Consider the following 18,163-nt stretch of genomic DNA (forward strand, 5'->3'; position numbering starts at 1 on the left):
GGCACAAGATCAAAGTTTTAGTTATGTTGAAAGACCCGTAACACCCAATGACCCCAGGTTACATCACTGATGATGTGTTCAGGAACATCTATCGATGTATTTGTATCAATATTGTCTTTAGACCAAGGGTAGGTGAGTACCCTAGTGGCAGATCTAGTTTAGTTTAGAGATATAGCATAGAAACAGGCCTTACGGCCACCGTTTCCACACCAACCAGCGATTCCCGCACACTAACAACACACTAGATACAATTTACATTTATACCAAGCCAATTAACCTACAAACCTCTATGTCTTTGGAGTGTGGGAGGAAACCAATGATCTCAGAGAAAACCCACGCGGTCACGGGGAGAACGTACAAACTCCATGCAGCCGGTGGCGTGCAAAGTTTTCGTGCAGGACGAAGTCCACACTGCTCCACGCCACTCGACACCCCTCCACACTACTCCATGCGCCCGTCCCATGCTACCCACATGCTACCCACACGCTAACAGGTCGCGTAAATGGTGCGCGAAAGACAGCCAAGTGGGACAGGCCCTTAAATGACCGATTAGGCTTGAGTGAAGGTCAACCACAAAGAATTATTGCTTTTGGCCTGTTGCTCAAACAATGCTCATAGACTTACGGGAAAGATTTGGGCAGCTGGTAAATGGGGATTATCTTTTTCATCTGCTGCAGGTAAGAATAGCTGGTATAAACAAGTTAATTACATGTGACAGCAAGCTATTAAGTGCAAGTCAATTAGTCATCAGTTTCAAGAACTTAAAGAATATGCCATCAATTTATTTGAAAATTGAAAGGCATTAATCAATGCAATATGGAATCTAAATGCCAGAATCTGTTATCTTGAATAAATTATTCGGAATACATGAATAAAGAAGTGCACTGCAGCCAATTATGGATTTGCATGATTCAAATTCAATTTAATTGTCATTTGGACCCCCCCAAACCCCGTTTCCCCCCCAAACAAATGACCCAGAGACACAAAAATCAAAGCCCCCCCCCCCCCCCCCCCCCCCCCGATGTCAGAGTCAAAATCAAAGCCCCCGGCTGGCGATGGCGATTGGCCCGCGGCCATTAAAGCCACGCCGGGTGGTGCAAGGTCGCACACCGGGTCTTGGTGTTAGAGCCCCCGGCGTGCGCTCGCAGAGTCCCGCGGCCATTCCAAGCCGCGCGGGGGCGGTGATGTCAGGCCCCGCTCCAGGAGCTCTTCGACCCCGCAACTCGGGCGGGAGAAGTCGCCGTTGCGGGAGCCCTGAAAAACGGTCTCCCTCCAGGGACCCGCGGGCTCCCGGTGCCGCCGTCCGCCAGACCCGCAGTTGCAGCCTCCGAATCTCCGGAGGTCGGGCCGCAGCAGCAGCAGCGCTCCACCACCGCTCCGCCCGCTCTGGACTCGGCCAGCTCCGCCACGGTGAGGTGAGTCATCGGCACCAGAGCCCCCGGTCTTCTCCTGTTGGAGGCCGCTCCACGTTGCAGCCCCAACGACAACGGAGGCCCGACAAAGAAAAGGTCGGGTCTCCCGTGCAGGGAGAGATTTAAAAGTTACCCCCTCCCTCCCACCTCACCCCCACCTCCCCACACACACACCCCAACAAAAAATAACAAAAACTACATAGAAACATAGACAAAAAAATAATAAAAACGCGGACGGGCTGCAGAGGCCGCTGCTGACGAGAGTCGCGCCGCCTACCGGATTTACTGACATTTGAAAGAGAATCGGATAATTTGGGACAGTGTTTGTTAATGGCACGTCATGCCTTTACAATCTCAACTGAGCTGTTTGAGGAGGCGATGAGGATGATTGATGAGGGTCGAAGAGTGGATGTTGTTTCTCTGGACTATAGAATAGCATTTGATGCTTTTCTCCCTCTACATTTAGTCAAGATGTTTGGTTTTATTGTCATATGTCCCAGATAGAAACAATAAAATTCTTACTTGCTGCAGCACAACAGAATATGTAAACAGTAGTCAATTAGAAAGGCAGAAGAGATTAGTTTAACTTGGCATCATGCTAAGTGCGCATATTATTCGCCAAACGGCCAGTTACTGTGTTGTGGAGGAAGGAACTGCAGATGCTGGCTTAAACCAAAGATAGACACAAAAAGCTGGAGTAACTCAGCGGGACAGACAGCATCTCTGGAGAAAAGGAATGGGTGATGTTTCAGGTCGAGACCCTTCAGACCTGTGTTGTGCTGTCCAATTTTCCACGTTCTTAACCAATCATTGGAATATATGCAAGCCCCATGGTCATAAAGTAATTAAACTATTAGGTTATCATTAAAAATTCATTTGGTCCATTAGGGGAGGAAATCTGTCATCCATACTGGCAGGTTTGTATGTGACCCCCCCTAATCTACAAAATGTTGTGCGCTCCAAGATGACGCAGCCAGCCAGCCAGTGAACAAGTAGGATTTTGCAAAACTGCCAACATTGTCCGTGCAACTCAGATTCCAAAAGATGAATTGAAACAAATATTTGTTCCAAAGTATTATATCTCTATCAGGGTGTTGTTGAAATATTCCTTGTTAAAGGTTGATTTTCTGCACGGCAAACTTCATGCTGGGAGATGGAATATTGTTTCAGTTTCATATTCTCAAACTATTTTAATGGGAGACCAGGTGTACGTTGGAAGTTGCAGTGGATCCCTTTTGACATTGGAGAGCAAGTTCCTCCAGAAATGTGAGTGAGGCAGGGATTAAGGATGAAAACACCCAACAGAAATTAGAGTCATAGTGTGATACAGTGTGGAAACAGGCCCTTCAGCCCAACATGCCCACACTGGCCAACATGTCCCAGCTACACTAGTCCCACTTGCCTGCGCTTGGTCCATATCCCACCAAACCTGTCCTATCCATGTACCTGTCCCACTGTTTCTTAAACGTTGGGACAGATACTGCCTCAACCACCTCCTCTGTCAGCTTGTTCCATAAATCCACCACCATTTGTGTGAAAAGGTTACCCCTCGGATTCCTATTAAATTTTTTCCCCTTCACCTTAAACCCATGTCCTCTGGTCCTCGATTCACCTACTCTGGGCAAAAGACTCTGTGCATCTACCCGATCTATTCCTCTCATGATTTTATACACCTCTATAAGATCTCCCCTCATCCTCCTGCACTCCAAGGAATAGAGTCCACGCCAACTCAACCTCTCCCTGTAGCTCAGACCCTTGTGTCCAGGCAACATCCTCATAAAATAGTGTTAAATATACTTTAAATGCCCCCAGCACAAGTAGAACTGGTGGCAAGGATCCCAAAACGATCTTCGAATAACAAGCAGTTTCATAGTTAAGAAACGTCACAATGCAGTAACTGGAAATGGTACTCCCCAAACTTTAAAGAGATCTTTGCCCAAAAAAGCAGTAACATTTCAATGAAATTCCACCCCCTTTCCCTTTCCTCTCCCATTCCCTGCTCCCTGCTGTCCCGTCCCTTCTTACTGATCCCACCCCACCTTTCTCATTTTGCTCATCCCTTCTTTTCCACACCTTGCATCTTTCCCGTTTCATTCCTCTCCTTCGCTCCCCCCCCCACCCCCCCATAGCTGTCCCCTAAAGAAGGTTCTCGACCCGAAACGTCACCCACTACTTCTCTCCAGAGACGCTGCCCGTCCCGTTGAGTTACTCCAGCATTTTGTGTCCATCTTCGGTGTAAACCAGCATCCGCAGGTCCTTCCTACACTCTCCTCCAACCCTTTCCAGATTGCCCATCTAAACCGTTCTACTCACCCCCCACCCCACCCCCCTGCCCTCCTTGCCTTTCCTCCCTCCCTATAATTTTCTCCTCTCTTCTCTTCTCTACTCTATCTCTCTGCCTAACTTGCCATTGCCCTTCCTCCTCCACTCGCAAATCTCTCCTTTTTCGTACTACCATGTAGAAACATAGAGAAAACATAGCAAAATATGTGCCATTCGGCCCTTCGAGCCAGTACTGCAATTCAATATGATCGTGGTTGATCATCCAGAATCAGTCAGACCCTTTCCTGCTTTTTCCCCCATATCCCTCGATTCCTTTAGCCCTAAGAGCTAAATCTAACTCTATCTTGGAAACATCCAGCGCATTGGCCTCCACTGCCTTCTGTGGCGAAGAATTCCACAGATTCACAACTCTCTGGGTGAAGAGTTTTTCCTCATCTCAGTCCGGGTGAAGATGTTGTCCCCCCTCATCTCAGTCCGTCCAATCCTTTAAAAAATGGCTATACCCTCTTATTTCTCTAAACTGTGTGACCCCCATCATATGGTTCTAGACTTCTCTTTTCCCCTCATCGGGAACACCTTCTTTTTCCTGGCATCTATGGGAAGTGCCCAAGCATCAATTCCTCCAAAAACCCTTTGATATGTGTTTAAACAGGGATGAGATCCCCCCTCTCATATTTTCTAAATTCCATCACCAGCTGCCTTTTTGAAGAAACGTAATCCCAGTCAAACTAGTATACAAACCACTCCTGGGGGTCATCATATCCCCAACTTTCTGCTCCCTTCACCTCTTTTCTCCCTCTTCCTTCTATCACTTCACCTTCTCTTCTTCCCGACTTGGAAGTCCAGTTACAATGGGATCCAGTGCCGAAAGCAGACTATTATCTAAATTCCTGGGAAAGGGGGAAGTAGACCTTGGGTTTTGAAGGGGAATGTGTGCTGAGGTAAACAGGAAGAGATGCCAGTCAGGGAGGTACATAACTGGCAACAAAGAAATATATTGCTAAACCTCATCATCCACATCACCAGCTGCCTTTTTGAAGAAACGTAAACCTCTGCGCTCTACAATTTAAGTACACGTTCTTGCATCCCTAATCCACCAGCCAAATACCTCGCAAGAAAGCAATAGTTGTGCCATTAAATGCCGAGTTATTCTTGCTATGCCACGAGTATCAGTTCATTGCCCAGATCTGCCAGCTAAATTAACTTGGAGAGAAATTAAGTGTAGAGTTGGGAAGCCTGCATATTGAATGGCGGTGCAGGCTCGAAGGGCCGAAATGCCTACTCCGACCTAGATAGACACAAACACGTTTGCTAATCCGCCAGCCAAATACCTGAAAGTAGTTGTGCCTCGAGTTATTCGTTCCGAGACAGATCTGCCAGCATCTCTAAGGAGGGGGAAGGAATAGGGGGTAACGTTTGACGGGCAGCATCACTGGAGGGAAGGAATGGGGGACGTTTCGGGCCGAGAAAAATGTTGTGTCAGTTTGGGTAGAGAGAGCCTGTGTGTCACAGGAAAGGGCGAGATGCAACGAGACCTGGGTGTCATGGTACACCAGTCATTGAAAGTAGGCATGCAGGTGCAGCAGGCAGTGAAGAAAGCGAATGGTATGTTAGCATTCATAGCAAAAGGATTTGAGTATAGTAGCAGGGAGGTTCTACTGCAATTGTACAGGGTCTTGGTGAGACCACACCTGGAGTATTGCGTACAGTTTTGGTCTTCTAATCTGAGGAAATACATTCTTTCCATAGAGGGAGTACAGAGAAGGTTCACCAGACAGATTCCTGGGATGTCAGGACTTTCATATGAAGAAAGACTGGGTAGACTCGGCTTGCACTTGCTAGAATTTAGAAGATTGAGGGGGGATCTTATAGAAACTTACAAAAATTCTTAAGGGGTTGGACAGGCTAGATGCAGGAAGATTGTTCCCGATGTTGGGGAAGTCCAGAACAAGGGGTCACAGTTTAAGGATAAGGGGGAAATCTTTTAGGACCGAGATGAGAAAAACATTTTTCACACAGAGAGTGGTGAATCTGTGGAATCTGCCATAGGAGGTAGTTGGTTCAGTTCATGGCTATATTTAAGAGGGAGTTAGATGTGGCCCTTGTGGCTAAAGGGATCAGGGGGTATGGAGAGAAGGCAGGTACAGGATACTGAGTTGGATGATCAGCCATGATCATATTGAATGGGGGTGCAGGCTCGAAGGGCCGAATGGCCTACTCCTGCACCTATTTTCTATGTTTCTATGTCACTTTTATTAAAACTCCCCTTTCCATCATAATACATTTTTGTAGCCCACCCACTGATGAGGCTCCAAATGTTTTAGGATGAATAATTTTAATAATATGGTTACTTTTTAACATGTTCGTTTTATAGTTTTTAGTTATTAGTTTAATAAATTAGAAGTTGATTGATCACAAAATCAAAATTATAATGATGGGGAAATAAGCATTGAAATATGTGGCTTTATTGGTCATTGGTATGCGGACTGGCCCTCTTTTAGATGAGTAAAGAGACAAAGCATGGAAACAGGCCCTTCAGCCCACCGAGTCCACACTAGCTTGGGGGAGTCCAGAACCAGGTGTCACAGTTTAAGAATAAGTGGTAGGCCATTTAGGACTGAGATGAGGAAAAACGTTTTCACCCAGAGAGTTGTGAATCTGTGGAATTCTCTGCCACAGAAGGCAGTGGAGGCCAATTCACTGGATGTTTTCAAAAGAGAGTTAGATTTAGCTCTTAGGGCTAAAGGAATCAAGGGATATGGGGAGAAAGCAGGAACTGGGTACTGATTTTGGATGATCAGCTATGATCATATTGAATGGCGATGCTGGCTCGAAGGGCCGAATGGCCTACTCCTGCACCCTATTTTCCATGTTTCTATGTTCATTCCAGCTCTATGTTATCACACTTTCTCTTCCACTTTCTACACACTAGGTGCAATTTACAAAGGCCAATTCAAGTACAACCCCACACATCTTTCAGATGTGGGCGGAAAATGAAGCACCCAGTTTCAATTCAGTTTATTGTCACGTGTGCCGAGGTACAGTGAAAAGGTTTTCTTGCGAAAATATTGTTCCAGTCAGCATAAGGACAAAACATGCTCACAATCGAGCCATTTACAGCGTGTATAGAGATTTAAGAATGTGGAGCGATTGTAATACGTGATTGTCGATCTGCTTCTGTGGCTCGCACACAAATAGTCGCCTGGGCTGGGCGCCATCATGGCACCCAGAGGAAACGCACGCAGTCACAGGGAGGACGTGCAAACTACATACAGACAGCACACGAGGTCAGGATCGAGCCCGTGTCTCTGGCGCTGTGAGGCAGCACCTCTACCAGCTGCGTCACTGAGCCGCCCACAGTGTCGACAATAACAGCGCCGTAATAAATGAATTGCTATCAAAGATTACACGCTGAACTTATTGAACACGACACCTCCTGAGAGAACAATCTTGTTCGAGGTCATGAGAAAGAATAACGGCCGATCATGATCCACTTGCCGTTCTTTAACATTTAACAGGTAATGAGCCACATAAGCGATATCCTGTAAAGGTTGAAAGGTTGCTTGGAAGTACACCTTAATGGTTGATAAAAGAGAAAGAGCCAAAACATTGAAAGCTATGAATAGAAACTGTAAAATAGGCCTGGATAGCTTTCCCTAACTTTACAGTAGAATAGATGCAGAAACAAAGATTATCCTATTTAAGGATATTACTATTTAGATGTCGTGCAATATGCATAATAATAAAGATTGCTTCCTTCAGAGGCAAGGGAGCCCTTCTATTTAAAAAAATTGCTCATAGCTCAGCGGTAAAGTTGCTGCCTTACAGCGCCAGAGACCCGGGTTAAATCCCGATCACAGGTGCTGTCTGTACTTATTTGTGCATTCTCCCCGTGACCTGCATGGGTTTTCTCCGGGATCTTTGGTTTTCTCCCACACTCCAGACGTGCAGGTTTGTAGGTTAATAGTCTTGGGTTGGTAGGGTAGTGTTAATGTGCAGGGATCGCTGGTCGGTGCAGATTCGGCGAGCAGAAGGGCCTGTTTCTAGCAATGTCACAACATTTTGAGATTTTAAAAATCAAGTCTGCAATTTATCCCAACAGATAAGGCATAAAAAGATGTTTAATTTGCCACCTAATTCACCTTCATATCTTCAGTATTAAAAAAAGTTATGGCCATTTTCATACTCGGAAATTAGCATCTTGTTCCCTATTGCTTTTCCATTGACCTAACACAAAAGCTGTGATCGAGGACAGTCAAATGGCCATAACCTTCTTAAAAATTAAGAGAACTAAAATAAATTTTCAGTTATTATAGATTGAATCATTCTGAAACAAATATGAAACAATCTTACTTAGATGACTAGAAATTAAAGCATATAATTAGTTAGTTACCTAATTGTAGCTAATTACAAAATTCAAGTACTAGATCTAAACAATTATCAATTTCTTAAGCATAAATTAACATTTTTAAATAGCCTGTGTCCAAATAACATTTATACAAGAATTCACAATATAACATAATCATTAAATCTTATTGTCATGGATTTATAGGCCAAATGGAAGGAATTTAATGTTTAATACCTGTAAATTAATGGCCATTTAAAACAACTTGCGAGTGGGTTTTTCTGGAACGCGACCATTTGGAACGTTGCGGTTTGCAGTGCTTTAGACCCCCATATCGGCATGAAAAACATTGCCGGTTGGTATGGGGACTAAATTACAGTTTTGCAATGTAAAATGTGAACTAAAGGCATCTTAAGGAGCACTTTTATACTTAAAAATAAACAGCTTTCTTTTACCTGTCACCTACATGAAATCCGTCCCCGTTGTCGGCTTTAGAAGCTGATTTTAAAATGACTCCAGCGCTGAACGAGTCAGGCGATTTAAAAAAAAAATAAAAAACACAGAACGGCCGTTGGAACGATTCTTCAGCAAAATATTGCACTCCGACCAAATATAATCCAGGACAAGGTAGGAAAAAAAAACACGTTTTAACCCCGCGCCAAAATCGAGCACACGGACAGTGGCAGAATTGCAGCGCCGCTGGAGGTAAGTTTTGTAACACTACCTACTGTTTCTGCACTATATCTCCAAACTAAACAAAAAAATATATGAAGTTAGTCTGCAAATGACTGTACCAGATCAGCTCTGCGGATTGCTGCTTCCACAAGCAGCAACCATGTTAGGGTAATGGATGCCTGGAGTGATTCCCCAGAGCCTCAGAGGCCTGAGAGGCAGAGGCCTTCAAGTGACCTTTTTCCTGGCAGCCTTCTGAATAGTGAAAGGCCTGGATAGAGTGGATGTGGAGAGGATGCTTCCACTAGTGGGAGGTCTATGACCAGAGGTCAAAGCCTCAGAATTAAAGGACATTCTTTTAAGAAGGAGATGAGGCGGAATTTATTTTGTCAAGAGGGTGGTGAATCTTGCTACAGAAGGCTGTGGAGGCAAATTCATTGGATCTAAGGCATAGATAAGATTCTTTATTAGTATAGGTGTCAGGAGTCATGGGGAGAAGGCAGTAGAATGGGGATCATACATCAGCTATGACTGAATGGCAGAGTAGCGGTGTAAGAAAGAACTGCAGGTGCTGATTTAAATCGAAGGTAGACGCAAAATGCTGGAGTAACTCAGCGGGACAGGCAGCATCTCTGGAGAGAAGGAATGGGTGTAGTTTCGGGTCGAGACGCTTCTTCAGGCTGAGTAGACTTGATGGGCCGAATGGCCTGATTCTGCTCCTATCAAATCTGCCGATCTATTGGTGAGTTCAGATGGGGACAATGAGAGAAATTCATGGAGAAGTCTGGAAAAAAGTTATTTCATGTACAGTATCTTTATTGTTAGAGGAGGGCATTGTTAGAGGTCGCCTAATTATAGGAAGGATGTCAACAAAATAGAGAGAGTACAGAGGAGATTTACTAGAATGTTGCCTGGGTTTCAGCAACTAAGTTAGAGAAAGGTTGAACAAGTTAGGGCTTTATTCTTTGGAGCGCAGAAGGTTAAGGGGGGGGACTTGATAGAGGTCTTTAAAATAATGAGAGGGATAGACAGAGTTGACGTGGATAAGCTTTTCCCACTGAGAGTAGGGAAGATTCAAACAAGAGGACATGACTTGAGAATTAAGGGACAGAAGTTTAGGGGTAACATGAGGGGGAACTTCTTTACTCAGAGAGTGGTAGCTGTGTGGAATGAGCTTCCAGTGAAGGTGGTGGAGGCAGGTTCGATTTTATCATTTAAAAATAAATTGGATAGTTATATGGATGGGAAAGGAATGGAGGGTTATGGTCTGAGTGCAGGTAGATGGGACTAGGGGAGAATACGTGTTCGGCACGGACTAGAAGGGCCGAGATGGCCTGTTTCCGTGCTGTAATTGTTATATGGTTATATGGCATTGAACAGTGGTTAAGATGCTGATAGAAGGTGTTAAATATATTGTCTGTTCACGTGTATGCATGAACGAGTCAATGGCAAGTTGGAACTCCTCCCCTGAATTGCATATTTGCAAACAATGTCTGCATACTACATGAAGTTTTGTTTAGTTTGGGGATACAGCCTGGAAACAGGCCCTTTGGCCCACTGAGTCTGCTCCGACCAGCGATCCCCGCACATTAACACTACCCTACACACAATAGGGACGGTTTTATATTTTATACCAAGACAATTAACCAACAAAATCGTGCAACTTTGGAGTGTGGGAGGAAACTGAAGATCCCGGAAAAAACCCACGCAGGTCATGCAGGGGAACTCCGTGCAGCCAGCACCCGTACTCAGGATAGAACCCGGGTTCTCTGGCGCTGTGAGGTAATAGCTCTACCGCTACTCCACCCACTGCTCTCTTTAATGGATCTGGATCTGCAGCATTTAATTTCAAAGGTTAAAAAAAAGGTAAACCGTAATAGATGAGAGAGTAATAACAGACCAGGAGGATATAACAAACGACCTTCCTCTTGCGTATAGTGTACATAGCCTAAAGTTGTAGGTCAACTACCATGAATAGAACATCAATTTCTCGAACGATGTGTGAATTGAGTCATTTTGGTTTTAAAATTAAGAAAAGGAAAAGTATATCAATGGTAGAATTCTAAAGGAGATTCAGGCATAGAAAGATGGAGACAGAATTACTGGATAAGTTCTTCTTCTGCTCGGGTCCACACACAGGATTAGAAGTTATTCAGCCAGAGTTGAACACATTTCCCGGCATCTGCACGCAAGGTGTCTGTCTTGTCGCTTCTTGTGTTTGGTGGTGGAAAGATTGGTGGAAACAGGGCCGCAACGTGAATGCACGTCCCTGTTTGAAAAGACTGTAAGTTGGCTGTAAGGGATGATGAATCTTAGGTTTTATAATTAGATTCAGAGTACTCATAAGTCATAAGGCCATAAGTGGAAGGGGCAGAATTAGGCCATTCGGCCCATCAAGTCTACTCTGAATCAGAATCAGAATCACACATTATTCACCAAGTATGTTTTGCAACATACGAGGAATTTCATTGGCCAGGTCAGTCATACAATTAAAAGCAATAGATCACTCAAAAACACATTTTAACATGAACATCCACCACAGTGAATCATACACATTCCTCACTGTGATTGAAGGCAAAATAAAGTTCAAGTCCTTCCTCGGTCAGGGGCCTCGAGCCTCCATTGACGGGACGATCTTGACTCCCATAACCAGCGGCGTTCGGATCCTCCGCGTCGAGGCGTTCAGCTCCCGCATCGGGGGGATGTCAGCTCCCCCGCGCTGAGCGATCGAACCTCGCGTCGGGGCTGGTCAAACCTTCGCGACATTGGAGCTTCCCGACAAACCTCTCCCGAGACTGAGAGCCCTTAATGGTGAAGTCCACAGTGGTCGTAGTGGGAGCGATCCAGGCAAGGGATCAGCTCCGATGTTAAGTCCGCATCCCGCGATAGGGCTCAAAGTCAGTCCGAGGAGGCTTCCAGTTCCATCGATGGAAGGCCGCAGAGCGCGCTGGAGAATGTGATCCGAAAATTAATCACATCTCCAGCAAGGTAAGAACCTGAAAATAAGTTCCCCCCCCCCCCCCCCCCCCCCCACATAAAACGAACCGAAGAACATTAAAACAAACTTTTAACACACTAAAAAATAACAAAAAGAATTAAAAAACGAACAAACTGTCGGCAGGGCAGCCATCTCCCCGGCGCCCAATCATGGCTGATCTATCTCTCCCTCCTAACCCCATTCTCCTGCCTTCTCCCCGTAGCCAAGCTAACCTTTCATGAAGGTACACAAAAATGCTGGAGAAACTCAGCGGGTGCAGCAGCATCTATGGAGCGAAGGAAATAGGCGACGTTTCGGGCCAAAACCCTTCTTCAGACTGATGGGGGGGGGGGGGGGGGGGGGGGGGGGGGGGGGGGGGGAAGGAAAAAAGGGAGGAGGAGGAGCCCGAGGACGGGGGGATGGGAGGAGACCGGCTGGTGGGGTGAAAGGTGAGGACTAGGGACCTTGTGAAACCTTTCATGAAAACTGGTCGGCCCTAGAGTACTGTTGACAAGTCTTCACGTCAGGCCAGGAAATACATCAAGGTTAAAAACTATTTAGAGGAATGCAGTTTTGTGAAGAGTTCAGAGAGAACAGAGCTACTCTCCTCGAAGCAGACATTTGATGGAGTTCTTTAGGATTTTGAACGATTTTGTGCGGGAAAATAAGTGGCAACCAAAGAGTCTGCAAGAGGACACAGATTTAAGATAATGTTGGCAATATGTGGCGATAATTTTACACAGTGAATGATTGTGAGACAAAATTCACCACCCAGTAAAGACGGTCGAGAAAGGTTCAACAATAACTTACAAAACTTGAAAGATTTGCTTTAACAGGCGAGAATGACAAATATATGCCTTTTAATAGGGAAAGAACATAAGACTTGGATAATTAAATAGCTCTTTCGAAAAGGCAGAATCAGTGCTGTGGAACGAACAACCGCCTGGTGCTTTCTTATTCCACCACTCAAGAACGTTCGACATTGTATCACTTGGCCAGACCAGATATTTCTGCATCTCTCATGTCTTTCTCTCCCACTCGGTCCGCATTGTCATGGAATGACCTACAGCTAATTCAGCACCACCTTTGTCCAACAGTCAGATTATTACGACCACATCCCAATCTGGAAATCTGAGCAAAATGGTGCATTTGACAATCCACTTCAGTTCTGCACTGCTGGAGTGGTCACTTTGCTGATGTTGATGAGATATTAAAGCAAGGTTAGCTGGTCTATCAAGTAGTAAAAGATCTCATGGCAAGCTGGCAGTGGAGCTATTTCTAATGTCTTTTCCTATTGACCATTATAAACAATATTAGCTGGTCCTTACCAAAATGCTGCTGGTGGGAGATTCCTGTCCGCATATTGTCCGTCATATTTCATCTCTTACAATCATGACCGCGCTTCAAAATAATTTAATTGGCAATAAAATGTTGGGGACCAGCCAAAGGGTCGTGTAAGTTGCTATATTAATGTCACTTTTGTCTTTTTAATCCCACTTTACTGCACCAAGCTTAAATCTAGGCTACTCACGGTCTATATCCTCATGAGTGGAGCCAGGATTGGAGGAGGTGAGTTGCCACGATAGAGTTGAGGTGGAAGTAGGATGAGTGGTAGACACTGTGGTGGCAGCAGTTGTCAATCTGGAAGCAAGTAAGGGATCGCTGGAGTCATTGCCCTCTCTCTCCAAGGCATCTCCTTTAATAGTAAACACAGAAGAGCAAGCTTAGTTACACGCACAGTGGCTTGAATAAATAGCAATTTTACATTATAATACTTAACACATTAAAATGATCCCGAACCTGTGAAATTATTCTCTCCACCTTGTCTTGCTGGAATCCCTTCAGTCCAACCTTCTGTTTACCTCATGTGTGGGAAGGAACTGCAGATGCTGGTTTGCACCAAAGATAGACACAAAATGCTGGAGTAACTCAGCAGGACAGGCAGCTTCTCTGGAGAGAAGGAATGGGTGACGTTTCGGGTCAAAAGAAGGGTCTCAGCCCGAAACCTCGCCCATCCCTTATCTCACGAGATGCTGCCTGTCCCACTGAGTTACTCACGCATTTTGAGCCCATATTACGCTTACCTATATTTTAAAAGTTTTCTTCTCATGGGGGCAGAAGTTTTTCCAATGGCAGTAGCCTTAAGGGGCTGTCCCACTGTACGAGCTAATTCAAGAGTTCTCCCGAGTTTCCCCTGATTCGAACTCGGAGAATTACGGTAATAGCCACTCGTAGGTACTGGGGGCTCTCGTGGACATTTTTCAAAGTTGAAAAACCTTCACGAGTCTTCACGAGCTTACCGCGTTTCCCGAGTACTTGCTGTAAGCGTTATGAGCCGCTAAGAGACGTCCCCGAGCTCCGACGTAATCGCAACATACATTCTACGTGCTTACCACGAGTTTGATTTTTTTTTTTAAACACGGGAGAGCTCTTAAATTAGCTCGTACAGTGGGACAGCCCCATTATTCTCCTGGAAGTTCCTTGGAACGTCATCTCTTTTGATCTCTTATGTGCCTGTCCCACTTGGCCGTCATTTGCGTGCCATTTACACGACCTGGTAGCATGTGGGTAGTGTGTGGGTAGTGCGGGACGGGCGCATGGAGGAGTGTGGAGTTGCGCGCGCCACCGGCCTGTTGCGTAAATGACAGCCAGGTGGGACACACTGGCACGGCGCATCGTCTCACCTCCAACAGCAGCAGAAGCAGGCAAGTGATTGCCGAGCTCGGGCTGGGGCTCACGGCCGTTGCTGATCCGGATCCGCCCCCACTCCTACTACCAGAGCGGGGCCAAGCCGATTGGAGATGGACACAAAATGCAGGAGTAACTCAGCGGAACCGGCAGCATCTCTAGAGAGAAGCAATGGGTGACGTTTCGGGTCGAGACCCTTCTTTCAGACTGAAGAAGAGTCTCGACCGAAAACATCATCCATTCCTTCTCTCCAGAGATGCTGCCTGTCCAGCTGAGTTACTCCTGCATTTTGTGCCTATCTACGGTGTAAAACAGCATCTGCAGTTCCTTCCCACACATTTGATCTTAACAAGTTCATTTCATATATTCTTTGATTTTCTTAATGTCCAAAAATCTATAATTCTCAATCGAGACTATCCTCAATGACTGATCATGTTGAACCTTGTACAGTACCAAACTTCAATCGTTCAAACACCTCCTCACTACAGAAATATTTCCTAATTTCAGAATTGAATTCCCCATCCCATGAAAGGGATAATGCTCCTAAATTGTAGTGCTGGCGATGTAGACTTTCACCAGGATGAATGCACACAGGACCACCATGAGATTCACGGTTCCTCGGTGGATCTCCGATTATCCCTGAGGTTTGGTTGCTGCGGACAATAGCCGTTGAACCTTTTCTAAATGCCTCCGATGATCAGTGATACTCAAAATTATTTCCAACTGAAATAATTAACATAGAAACATAGAAAATAGTTGCAGGAGGAGGCCATTCGGCCCTTCGAGCCAGCACCGCCATTCATTGTGATCATGGCTGATCGTCCCCAATCAATAACCCAGGGAAACATAGAAATTAATAGGAAACATAGAATTAATTAGGAAACATTTTGAAATGTCAAAACCATTTACTAAAAATCATTTTTAACGGCCTTAAATCAATTCAAAATGTCAGAATGAAGCAAAATAAGAAGCCTTTTTGCTCAAGGCCATTTTTATATTTGTGCGTAGGATCCGAATACATACACCAGCCATGCGTTTGGCAGCATAGCGGGGCTTAGTGAACCAGAGGAGATGTTACAACGTTGACAGTCGCTTCGGGATACATTTAAGAAACTATTTTTACAATTCCAGATGTCAAATTAAGATTTGAACTGAAGTCTACAGATCAATAGTCCAGACCTTTCAGTACCAGTCCAGTAATTTAACTGCCGTGCTTCTAAACCCTCCACTGAGCATGTTCTACGCATTGCTTCATGTCATGGTTAAACCTCACAACGTTTTTCTTTCATTCCTGTATTCAGTACAGCAGGTGGTATCCTGCAACTGTGTGGGAAGGAACTGCAGATGGTGGTTTAAACCGAAGATAGACACAAAAAGCTGGAGTAACTCAACGGGACAGGCAGCATCTCTGGAGAGAAGGAATGGGTGAAGTTTCGGGTCGAGACCCTTCTTCAGACGGGTCCTATCCTAGAACTCTTCTAAGGTTCCTAGAAGAATCATAGAACAGTACAGGGTTGACAAAAATGCTAGAGAAACTGAGCGGGTGAGGCAGCATCTATGGAGCCAAGGAAATAACCTGAAGGGTTTCGACCCGAAACGTTCCCTATTTCCTTCGCTCCATAGATGCTGCCTCACCGGCTCAGTTTCTCTAGCATTTTTGTCTACCTTCGATTTTCCAGCATCTGCAGTTCCTTCTTAAACATAGAACAGTACAGCACAGGAACAGTCCCTTCAGCCCACAATGTCTGTGCCAAACATGAGACCAGGATAAACTAATTTCATCTGCTTGCACAAGATCCATATCCCAACATTCTCCACATATCTCTGTGTGTATCCAACAGCTCTTGAATGCCGCAATTAATCAGCCTCCACCACCACCACCCCTGGCAGTGAAATCCAGGCACCCGCTATCTATCCTCTTTAATAAATTGCCCGACACAATGTCTCTGTTTGCTCCTCACACCTGAAAGCTATATCTTTGATATTACCACCAGGAAAAATATTCTTATTTGTGCCTCATAATTTTATATATTTCTATCAGGTCCATGCTCAAACTCCAGCAACCTTTAAAAAAGCAGTCCAAGTCTGTCCAACCTATGCTTATGGCTGATGCCCTTGAATCCAGGCATCATCCTGGTAAACCTCTTCTGCACCTTTTCCAAAGCCCCCACATCTCCGTTATTTGGGATGACCAGAACTGCTGGCAATACTCCATCTCCGGCCTAACCAAAATCACCACTTCCTGACTCTTACCGTGACCGATGAAAGCAAGTGTACAACTTGCCTTTTTTTTACCACTCCAGCTACTTGTGTCACTTCGAGCAAATTAATAACCTGGACCCCAAGATCCCTCACAGGCCTTGACTCCAGCAATCGTATAGCCCTGTCCCATGGTTCAAGTTCATTACAAGAGCTCTCCCGAGTTAAAAAAAAATCAAATTTGTGGTAAGCACGGAGAATGAACCTAGCGGGTACGTTGCAGCTCAGGAACGTCTCTTAGCGGCTCGTAACGCTAACAGCAGGAACTCGGGAAGACTCGCTAACGGCAGGTAAGCATGGGAAGACTCGTGAAGATTTTTCAACAGGTTGAAAAATGTCCACGAGAGCCCCGAGTACCGACGAGTGGCCATTACCGTAAATCTCCGAGTTCGAATCAGGGCAAACTCGGGAGAACTCTTGGAATGAACTCGTACCGTGGGACAGGGCTTTTAGTGTCTGAAGAATACAAACGTCACTCGCCCATTCCTTCTTTCCAGAGATGCTGCCTGTCCCGCTGAGTTACTCCAGCATTTTGTTTCTTTCTTTGGTCTGAACCAGCATCTGCAGTTGCTTCCTACACACTTAGTGTCACCTGTAACTTCTAACCAACCCCTCTACATTTGCATCCAAGTCATTTAAGTATAATATAACACAACCAACAGAGGCTCCAGCACAGAATCCCTAGGCCTCCAGCCTAAATGTTGACCTTTCACCACAACCCAATGTCTTCTTGTCACTGAGCCAGTTCTGAATCCATGCGATCAAGTCACTGTGAATGTGTTGCATCTTAAACTTTTGGATCCGCCTACCTCGGGTGATTTTATCAAATTCCTTACAAATCATTTATACAACTGCCCTCGTCTCATCAATCACCCTCAACTCCTCCTCAGAAAACTTAAAGTGAAAATGATTCATTGATTTTGTGAGGAAATTCATCAGGGACTTGAGGAAAGTTTAAGTGGAGAACTACTCAGAGTGGTAAATGGGATTGGCCGGGTTGCTCCACAGAGAGATAACCAAAGTGCCTCTTTTTATGCAGTAATAACAATAACTAACCCTGTGGCAATTCCATGATAATTGCCTTCCCCTCAATCCTTTAGACACGGTCTACCACGGAGCACTGAGATTTGTTACTAATTTTAAAACCCTCACGCACCACTGCTCTTTGTATGCTCAAGTTGGATGGTTTGCCCTGTCCACCCGCAGACTCCATCATTGGCATATCCTTATTTATAAGACTATCCTCGGTGTTCTTCCTTCATACCTGCAGAAGTATGTAATTCAAAAAAGCACAGGAACTTATCAGCTCCGCTCTGAGGACTTGTTCTTACTAACTGTACCTAAAGTCCGTACTGAACTGGGGAAAAGGGCATTTAGTTATGCTGTTCCCTTCGCATGGAACCAGCTGCAGAATGAACTGAAACTTAAGGAGCTGGTTTCTGTAAACAGATTTAAATCCCTTCTTAATGATGTTGAAGCAGGCTCTTCTGTCTGTACATGCTTTGTTTGATGATGTTCTGACTGTGA

At 45.1% G+C, this 18,163-nt stretch overlaps 1 protein-coding gene across 1 annotated transcript in view; it reads right to left on the bottom strand.

Annotated features, from left to right (window-relative positions):
* Positions 1 to 18,163, bottom strand: part of fbln2 (fibulin 2) — a 212,804-nt gene that overhangs the window by 149,720 nt on the left and 44,921 nt on the right. The window contains exon 5 of the mRNA XM_055648332.1: positions 13,221 to 13,385. Within this exon, the coding sequence (XP_055504307.1) occupies positions 13,221 to 13,385 (165 nt within the window). The remainder of the gene's footprint in view (positions 1 to 13,220; positions 13,386 to 18,163) is intronic.

This window comes from Leucoraja erinacea, chromosome 16 (assembly GCF_028641065.1).
Source record: "Leucoraja erinacea ecotype New England chromosome 16, Leri_hhj_1, whole genome shotgun sequence".
NCBI classification, from domain to species: Eukaryota; Metazoa; Chordata; class Chondrichthyes; order Rajiformes; family Rajidae; genus Leucoraja; species Leucoraja erinaceus.